The sequence below is a fragment of the Pogona vitticeps genome, chromosome 4, assembly GCF_051106095.1.
Source record: "Pogona vitticeps strain Pit_001003342236 chromosome 4, PviZW2.1, whole genome shotgun sequence".
NCBI lineage: Eukaryota > Metazoa > Chordata > Lepidosauria > Squamata > Agamidae > Pogona > Pogona vitticeps.
Window position 1 is genome coordinate 171,200,317 of NC_135786.1, and position 10,273 is coordinate 171,210,589.

A 10,273-nucleotide genomic window follows, 5' to 3' on the forward strand; every position below is an offset into this window, starting at 1 on the left:
AAGTTAGTGAGAACTGTGATCTGAAATGCAAAAAAGAAAAAAAAAGCTTTGATAGCTAAAACTGGAGTCATGGAAAACATTTGTAACACATGGAGAAGGTGTGACCTATATTCTTGACCTGTAATACATTGTGAGAGACATAGAAGATGCCAAGGCTCTGAACTCTGTTATGCTTCCTTGCCCTTATTTAACTGTGATCATATCTGGCAACAAGATGATGCAAATACTACCATGTTCCATCTCGTAGGAACAAGATGATTATAGGAAATATCCTCAATGGACCCAGATCCCCATGAACATCCTTGTAAATGTCTGTGGCAGTTCCTTATCACACAGTAGGCTGACAGTGGCTGTGATTTCAACACAATTACAGAAATGCTGGGCATGCTTACTTGTGCAAACCTTAGAGGAATGCCACGAAAGCAAAAAACTGAAGGCTCTGCAATGTGTGGGTCTCAAAATACATCTCATCTCAGGTGCCTTCACTTGATCTTTTAAGATTTTAATAGTTCCACTGGAATGCCATCACCTCCAGTGGCCTTGTTGTTAGCCATGCTTTCTAAGGCCCACTTGATTTCATTCTCCAGGATGTCTGGCTCAAGGTCAGCAACCACACTATCTGGGTTGTCTGGGACATCCAGATCTTTCTGGTATAATTCCTCTATGTATTATTGCCACCTCTTCTTGATGTCTTCTGTTTCTGTTAGGTTCCTACCATCTTTGTCCTTTAACATCTTCAATTTTCTTGAACAAATCTCTGGTTTTTCCTTTTCTATTATTTTCCTCTATTTCTTTGCACTGTTCATTTAAGAAGGCCCTCTTGTCTCTCCTTGCTATTCTTTGGAAGTCTGCATTTCATTTTCTTTAAGTTTCTCTAACTCCCTTGCATTTTGTTTCCCTTCTCTTCTCTGTTATTTGTAAGGCCTCATTGGACAGTCACTTTGCTTTCTTGTATTTCCTTTTCTTTGGGATGGTTTTAGTTGCTGCCTCCTGGACAATGTTATGAGCATCCATCCATAGTTCTTCTGGCACTCTGTCCACCAAATCAAGTTCCTTAAATCTGTTCTTCACTTCCACTGTGCATAAGGGATTTGATTTAGATTATACCTGACTAGCCCAGTGGTTTTTCCTACTCTCTTCAATTTAAGCTTGGATTTTGCTATGAGAATCTGATGATCAGAGCCACAATCAGCTACAGGTCTTGTTTTTGTTGACTGTATAGAGCTTCTCCATCTTTGGCTGCAGAGATACAGTATTGCCCATCTGGTGATTTCCATGTATAAAGTCATCTCTTGTGTTGTTGGAAAAGAGTGTTTGTGATGATCAGCTTGTTCTCTTGAAAAACTCTATTAGTGTTTGCCCTTCTTCATTTTGAAGTCCAAGACCAAACTTACCTATTGTTCCTTTTATCTCTTGACTCCTACTTTAGCATTCCAATCTCCTAGAATGAGAAGAACTGGTGTCAGTTCTAGAAAGTGTTGTAAGTCTTCATAAAATTGGTCAGTTTCAGTCTCCTCAACATTGGTGGTTGGTGCAGAAACTTGGATTATTGTGATGTTGAAAGGTCTGCCTTGGAGTCATATTGATATCATTCTATCATTTTTGAGATTATATCCCATTACAGCTTTTCCCACTCTTTTGTTGACTATGAGGGCTACTCCATTTCTTTTACGGGATTCTTGCCCACAATAGTAGATATGATAATCGTCTGAACTGAATTCGCCCATCCGTCCATTTCAGTTCACTGAATGTTTATTCTTGCCATCTCCTGTTGACCACATCCAGCTTACCAAGGTCCATAGATCTTACATTCCAAGTTCCTATGCAGTATTTTTCTTTGCAACATTGGATTTTCCTTTCACTCCCAGGCATGTCCACAGCTGAGTGTCCTTTCGGCTTTGGCCCAACCACTTCATTAGCTCTGGAGCTACTTGTACTTGTCTTCCACTCTTCCTCATGTTGGACGCCTTCCAACCTGAGGGGCTCCTCTTCCAGCGTCATGTCTTTTAGCCTTTTGTTTCTGTCCATGGAGTTTTCTTGGCAAAGATACTGAAGTGGCTTGTCAGTTCCTGCTCGAGGTAGATCGTATTTAGTCAGAACTTTCCACTATGACCTGCCCATCTTGGGTGTCCCTGCACGGCATAGCCCATAGCTTCTCTGAATTACTGAAGCCCCTTTGCCACAACAAGGCAGCAATCCGTGAAGGGGTACTCTAGAGGAAGCCTAACCAGCTGAGGTGGAACTAGTAGAATATCATGGGATTTTTAGAGTATATTTCTGTTAATGCATCCTAAAATCACATTAGCCTTTTTTTTTTACAGCCACATCTCTGTGACAAGACTGAGATTCAGGAGGGCAGCAAGCAATAAAGGAATTAGAAAAGATCATCAAGGGTAAGGACGTGTTATTGGAGACCAAGGCCAAAATCATTCCCTTTATTGTATTTCTGATTACTATATACAGGTGTGAAAGGTGGACAGTAAAGAAAGGTGACAAGAAAAAAATGATTCATTTGAAATATGGTGCTGAATGAGATGTTTGCGGATACCCCAGACTCCCAGAAACACAAACTAGTGGGTCCTAGAACAAATCAAGCCTGAACTTGCCCTGGAAGCAAAAATGTTAAAACTGAGGCTACCATATTTTGGGCATATCATGAAAAGGCAAGATTCTCTAGGAAAGGCAATGCTGTTGCAAAAGGTTGAAGGGAGCAGGAAAAGAAGAGGACTAAATATGAGATGGATTGTGCCATAAAGGTAGCCACAGACTTGAGTGTGCAAAAGCTGAGCTGGCCTGTTGAATGTAGGGTATTTTAAAGATCACTCATTCATAGGTTCACCATAAGTTAGAGGCAACTTGATGGTATGTAACAACATGTTCAGAATGAGACACATGATTTCTTTCTATGATCGCAGCTCCCACTAATTTCATGAAATGATATGCACAAAATAGGGTCCAGACAGGGTTTATACAGCAAATGGTTTTTACAGGAAATTTCCCATCCAATACTAACTGCATGAGCCCTTTTCCCTTTTTTCCCTACATAGTCTTTAGAACATTCAAAGAGATTAATCTAGTTCCAGGTTTGTTTCCTTTGGATTATACATTTTCCCCTGCTCACTCTCCTACTATCGTTGTTTTGCCATTGTTTTTGGTGCACTAATAATTGTTTCATGCTTTCTGCCCTTTTTAATGGAAGTGCAAAAAAAGCATTTTTTAAAACAAATTAACAAACAAAACAGCTCTGCCATTTAAAGACTTATAGTTCACTCCCCTATACACACTGTTGTATCTACAGTATTTACTTCCAACCATGTGGTTTGCTGTGACATTTTCTTTAAAATGCTTTCATCAGTTTCCATTGTTTTTCTCTTTCTATCACTCTTTAAAATCCACTGGACAATAGATGTGTTCCAAGGTGGGTAGAAATAGATTGGAAATAGCTCTTTAACATTGCTTAGGGATGTGGATGGGTGTTGGAAAGCCTGCACCAATCATATGATTACAGTTTCATCAAGATCTTAGGCACACAGACATTTTACACATGTGTGGCAGCCGGATTGACAAGACAGAGCATGATGGCTCCAAAGGGTCAATAAAACATGTGCCATGAAGGATTTACACAATAGACAGTAATGGCTTCTTTGGAGCTGTTATGGTCTATTGGGTCAATAATAATCCACTTTTTAAAGAGTGCCAAAATATGAATTTACACAGCAGGCCACAGTGTATTCTGATCTATCAGATAAATGATATGAATGATCAACGTTAGTTGCCTGCATCACCTCGCACACCTTGTGATTCCAGCTTAGAGAGTATGTATAGAAAATAAATAATGCATGTTATAAAATATATAGGGCATGATCCAATGAAAATTCCTTTTTTTGTCACATTAATTTTATAGCTAAGCATCCACATTGTCTTGCCCCATGGAAAAAAAAGAGACTTAAACATTTAGTTTATCCTGGATCATGTCCACAACAGAGTGTGAAAATAATGTAAAAATAAGAGGAAACTTGATGCAAATTTGACAAGATAATATTTTATGGAAATCTGAACATAAAAACTATTATATTAATCACTGAGGTCAACATGTTGCAAGCTGTTGAAAGTTATAGCTTAATTTCCATATCTGGCATTTGAATCCTAAACAATCATGTGACAGCAACTCAGACTGATTTGGCTGGAATGTTTTTGTATGTTGTGGCTGTAGCTGAAGGAGGTTAATACAAGTACTGTAGTAAGAATACCTAGCCCTCATCAAAATCAATTTTGACAGTTGTGCCGCCCCTGTGAGGCAGGACAAAGGGTGAAGAATTGGGTGGGTAGGGCTTTAGGATGACGTTGGGGGGTTGGCGAGGCCACTGTGGGCCTAAATGAGTAGGAGGGATTGATAGATGCAGGGGTCCCCCGTGACCAGAGTGCAGCCTCAGGATTGGCCCCTGAAGCAATGTGTCATTCCCAGGCCCTGTAGGCCAATAGGGAGAGGTTGGAGGGGTTTGGATAGAAAAGGGGTGGCCATAGGGCATGCCTTGGCATGCCCTTAGGCCGCCTGGGGCTGAACCTCCACAGTGGTTGCTGGAATGCCACAGTGGTTGTTTTGGGGGCCTTCTGTGCATTCCTGCAACTCTTTGCAGGGACTGGCGAGGCTATGAGAAGATGGAGGACAAGGAAAACCAGCTCCCTAGGATAAGCCAAAAGGCACTGGTGAAAGCCAAAAGGTGCTTGTGCCCCCAAGGTTACTACCATGAACCTGTGGGTTTTTCCAAGCCCCTGTGCCCCTTAGGACCCCCTGCAAGTCTCAGTGAGATGCTGCCTGAAGACGCAGAAAAATCTAAGAAGAATTGCACGTCTACAGAAGACATATTCGTATTTATTGCAAAGCCAAAGCAGAAACCGAAAAGCACAAGAAGGCCGGCCTGCACCCTGATGTGGGGTGATGATGAGGATGATGAGCTTGAGTGCGATTATGGACAATAGTCAAAAAAAGCTTTACAGAAGCCAACTGGTGATGCCCTGAAATCGGAAGAGGACATGGATGGCTGTGCTAGTGAAACCGGGCTTTGCGGGGGTTGCCAACAGCCCTGAGGATCTGATGCTGGAAGAGGCTTTGAGAGTGATGCAGAGGACCAAGTCAGACAGGTAAGAGCAATTTTCTAAAAGGCATAGTTATGGGGTACATTAGGTGTGGTGGTGTGGTGTTTATTAAAAATCTTACTAAAATGTTGTCCCATTCTCACCCACAGGAGAATGCTCAGGATTATGATGATGAGAAACCATCCTGCAGGAATATACAATCTGTAAATCTATCCTATATTTCATGTGTTTCTACTAACCCTGAGGATTAGATTATTGTTTTTCAGCACCCTTGTAATATACTGTCTTTTAATAAATAGCATTTGTTGCCATTTCAGCAATGTGGAGAGGGGGGATCTGCTGCTTGGGTAACAGCCTATCCTCCATATTACCTTACCCAGGCTTCATGCTCTGGAGAGGACACTCCTCGATTCAGAGCATGTTACCGTAGTCTCTCGAGACTGAAGGATGCCTATGATTTGTTGCTTGTAAAGGTATCCTGTATTTCATGTGTTTCTACAACCCCTGAGGTTTAGATGTATGTTTTACAACACCCTTGTAAAATACTGTCTTTTAATAAAGACCATTTATTGTACCATACCTTGTTCATATTTGTGGTGGCCACTGAGGTGGGTGCACAGGGGAAAATATTACACAATATCTATTATACACCCTCATCAGTGGGGAGTTTTGGTTCTGATCCGTCTTTATTTCAATGGTGATTGTGTTTGTTTGTTTGTTTGTTTGTTTGTTTGTTTGTTTATTTATTTATTTATTTATTACATTTCTACCCGACTCTTTTAGACAAAGTCTACTCCGGGCAGGTTCCATCAAACACTGTAAAGTAAAACAGTTAAAAATATACTATTTCACAATAGTATATTGTATATACTATTTCACAATAGTATATTGTATATACTATTTTGCAATAGTATATTGTATACAAATAGTATACAAATAGGTATCGCCTTGGGCAATACATATTTAACTCAGAAACTGGCAGCCCTTCAAAAGTGTTTTTATTCAATATTACAATCTTGAGACAGAATTTTTTATAATTCAGAGCTTTAATACTTGCTAACACATCCTTTAGAAAGCTATTATCTGATTTTCTCAATAGCTTTTTAAAATAAGGGTAGGCCTTTTCAGATGATCCTAAACATTTAATAAGATTGGTTATTTAGCCCAAAATTCAGTTTGTGAGACAGAGCACATTATTTCTGTAAGCAACCAAATTAATAATATAAAGGGATTTTTTAAAACAGATTTTTCCACATAACATTCACAGCATTCTTGAAAGGCCATGTTCACTCCAAACATGGGTGGCCCTCTTGACCTGGGATTTGTAGGTGGCACCCCTCACAGTCTTCTTTCAGATAGCCAGTCAGAGAGGCAGAGCTTGACTGTAGTGAAGCCAGCAGCACCGGGAGACAGCTCTGCTGTCCCCCTAGAAAGGGGGAATGGAAGGGGGACCAGGAGAGGTTCCCCCAAGCAAGTGAGCCCAGAAGGTAGAAGATTTGGCAGCAACCGGGTCTTTATTCCCTCTGAAAATTCACCCACGCGCAGACCGGAGATGGGAGGCCATATCTTATGGCAGAAAGCTGTGAGAAAACTCCACCCCCAATTTCCCGAGGAAGGAGAACAGAAACAACAGCAAAGTAAGCCTTTGATTTATGAATAACCTCATTAATATGTTGAAGAAACTAAAGTGAAAATACCTGACCAAAAGGAGTGAGGAAGCGGCGAGCTGGCATGCCAGCTTGTTTTTTTTTCCCCCAAAGCAAACTGTCTGATAAATAGCAAGTGTATAATTAGCAAGCTGGCCAAGGTCATTTAGATACACTGCGAGAAAATTTTTGTGTTTCTGGAAAAAAAAAAATCCCAGAGGAAATACTACTCAACAGGGACTGAAATATTGTCAATGCTGTGCAATCTGGACTTTGCTTACTAGCTGAGTGGACTTTGAAAATAAAACCTTATATTTGAAGCAGGAGGCACAGGCTTTTGGGAATAAAAAAATAGGCGATGAATCATCAGTGTGGCGACATAGACTGAAGAGTGGGAGAAGCCAGTCGAATGGGACTTTGATAACAGAAGCGTCTTTGGTTTTGGAAGGAAGAATAAAGCCACGGGAAACGACAGTAAACTATCAGCTGATCAGCGAGAGGAACTCAACAGAACAGACGGAGGACCGAAGAAAATCAGATCTGGAGTTATTACAGGACTACGACGGTTTTTCTTTTTAGGAGAGACTGGTTCCCTGTTTGATGCTTACTTTGGGCCCTCTTTTGGCTGGACTGTGTGGATTCTGAGAACACTGTGATAATTTCTGGGCATACGAATGACAATAATAAGAGGATTTCAGTAGATAGATGAGAAACTTAGACAGATAGAAGGCCTGATGAAGGGGAAACCACTAGAGACTAAACAGCAATTGAATGAAATTGAAACTCCAGAACAGTTTTTATTGAGAGATATGCCAGGTAACATGGTTGGTAACATAGAGGGGATTAGAAGTTGCTGTGGGAATGTATGCCATAGCTAAACATATAAAGGTATTTCTTGTCATGTTAATATCCATGTTGTATGAACCATGTTGATCTCCTCATGTGATGTAATATGGTGTGTTACTGAGCAGAGCGTCCTATTGGCTCATGTAAACCTGACAGTTGATGTTATGTAACCGGTAAGAGAATAAAAGGAGGTGCCAGGCATCATTGGGGAAGCTGATATCACAGAGAGCTGAGCTGATATCACAGAGAGCTGAGCTGTCTTCACAGAGAGCTATTATCACTGAGCCATTTGAACAGCAACTTCAGCCAATGATCCTGAGCACGCTTTGAACCAGACAATTCAACTGCAGTCTCCTTATTTCAGAGGTCTCTCCCTCCGGAACCTTTCAGGGACCTCTCCCATCACCACAGGTTGTTGGAGCCGGATTCCAACAAGTGGTGCCCTGCGTGAGGCCTACTCCACTGTGTGAGGCCTACTTAACAGTGTGAGGCCTACTCCACTGTGTGAGGCCTACTTAACAGTGTGAGGCCTACTCCACTGTGTGAAGCCTACATCACAGTGTGAGGCCTACTCCAGCGTGTGCAGCCTACTTCAGCGTGAGGCCTGCTTCTCAGCGTGAGGCTCCCAGAAGCTAAGAAGACCGGTGGAAGGTCACTCCCTCACCCACGTCCGGCAAGGATTACAGCGCGCGCCTCGCATCTTTTTAGATCCCGGGTGAGTGATCCTCTCAAAGTTAGAAAACTATGGGTTCTTCACTGTCTCCTCAACAGTCTAAATATGTTGATGATCTTTACTATCTTGTAACGGAAAATGGACACTCTGCTACTAAAAAGGAAGTCGAAGCCCTAGTTTGGACTATCGGCGATATGTGTCCATGGGTACCCGAATCTGGAACTTTTGATTTGGAAAAGTGGACAAAAATTGGCATGAATTTTCAAGGCAATCCAAAAGTGTCTTCTCGAATTCTGTTTACCTGGTGTAAGGTCCGAGCTTGTTTAAAGGGACTTACACCAAATAACATTCTCTTTAGTCAACAACTAGCATCTGGGAACAGCTCTTATCCTCCCTTGCCTCAAATCTTGCCTCCTCAACCTTTAAATCTCATGCCTTCAGCACCGCCGCCACCAAATTACAACCAGGGGCGGCTGCCACCAAAACCTCCAGATAAACTGTTGAGAGATGATGAGGACTCCAGCCCTGATCTGTTTCCCACTGATGAACATAACAAGGCAGTACTAATTAAACCCTCTGCGTCAGGTTCAACCCCCCATGGGCACACTACTATGCTTTCCAGATCCCTTGCAGCTGCCCTTTGTGAAGCTGGGGCTACAGATAACTCTATCTTATCAGCGTTTCCTGTTATTCGTGGACGACCCGCTGTACCACCTATTCCCGGTGCTGATGATAATGACCCTGGTGTAGCTGGCAGACCACCTGTACCTGATAGATATGAGCCTATCCAAATGAAAGTGATAAAAGATTTGCTCCACAGCATCAAAGAAAATGGACCCCATGCTCCCTATACTAAAGCTTTGCTTGAAAATTTAAGTGAACAGAATCTGACCCCCAATGATTGGAAACTTGTGGTCAGATCGCTTTTACCTCCGGCCCACTATATGCTCCTTATGGAGGAATGGCGTCACCTTGCCCTAGCACAAGCTGAAAAAAATCAACATGCCAATCCTATAGTGCTAGTAGACAGGGACATGTTGACTGGGGAAGGTCAGTATCAAACCAACCAGCAGCAATTGGCACTGACAGATGTATCCCTAGAGCAGACTGCTAAGTTAGTTCTTAAAGCATGGAAGAAAATACCTGGAGGTGATGCTACTGCCAGTTTTGGCTCAGTTCGGCAGGGGGCGAAAGAAGTGTACTCTGATTTTGTGAGCCGACTATACCGTGCTTTAGAACTTCAAGTAGAAGACCCCAACGCCCGCTCCATGCTTATTAAACAATTAGCTTTTGAAAATGCTAATGATGACTGCCGATCGGCGCTTACCCCCATTTACAGCAAGGGTGACACGACCATCCAAGATATGCTGCGTGTATGTCAGAATGTTGGAACTCATACTTACAAAGCACATCTGCTAGCAGCTGCCCAAGTAGCCACTAACCCAGTGGCAGGTAGGAAGTGTTTTTCTTGCGGAAAGGAGGGACATTTCCGTGCTCAATGTCGTTCGGCCCCCAAGGGCGTGGCTCGACCATCTAAAAAATGCCCCATCTGTCATAAGGGTTATCACTGGGCTAATCAATGCCGTTCCCGCTCTGACAACCTAGGTCAAACTGACAATATTCAGGGAAACCAGAAAGCGGGCCAGCCCCAGGCCCGCCCAAAGAATTAGGGGCCATCATCAACAATGCCAATCTAGATGAGAATGGTGCTGGCTATTCTTTAAATGCGAGGATTGACCGGCAGGATTATATTCCACCTTTTGCGAAAGACTGCTTAGATGTAGCTCTGAGACGGGAAGCTGCCAAATGGAGTTGGCAAACCCTTGCTTCTCCCCTTACATCTGACAAAGGCATGATTGTGCAAACGATGGAACATTCCTACATTAACATCCCAAATCTGCTCACTCCTGTTTTGGTCAACATTCCAGGTCCTATTCCAGATGGTTTTATGGGTCTCCTTCTCCCTAACATGCACTTTCCTAACTTGGACATTGTTCCTGGGATGTTTTTT

General features: G+C 42.4%; 1 protein-coding gene across 1 annotated transcript; it reads left to right on the forward strand.

Annotated features, from left to right (window-relative positions):
- The first annotated feature begins 8,333 nt into the window (after window positions 1-8,333).
- LOC144589115 (endogenous retrovirus group K member 5 Gag polyprotein-like) lies at window positions 8,334-9,932 on the forward strand. The gene has a single exon (XM_078393082.1). It carries the CDS (start codon window positions 8,334-8,336, stop codon window positions 9,930-9,932), a length of 1,599 nt encoding a protein of 532 aa, XP_078249208.1.
- Window positions 9,933-10,273: the final 341 nt, after the last annotated feature.

What these genes read in the sequence shown, in the direction of transcription:
- LOC144589115 (XM_078393082.1), top strand. Translation starts at nt 8,334, where the DNA reads ATGGGTTCTTCACTGTCTCCTCAACAGTCTAAATATGTTGATGATCTT.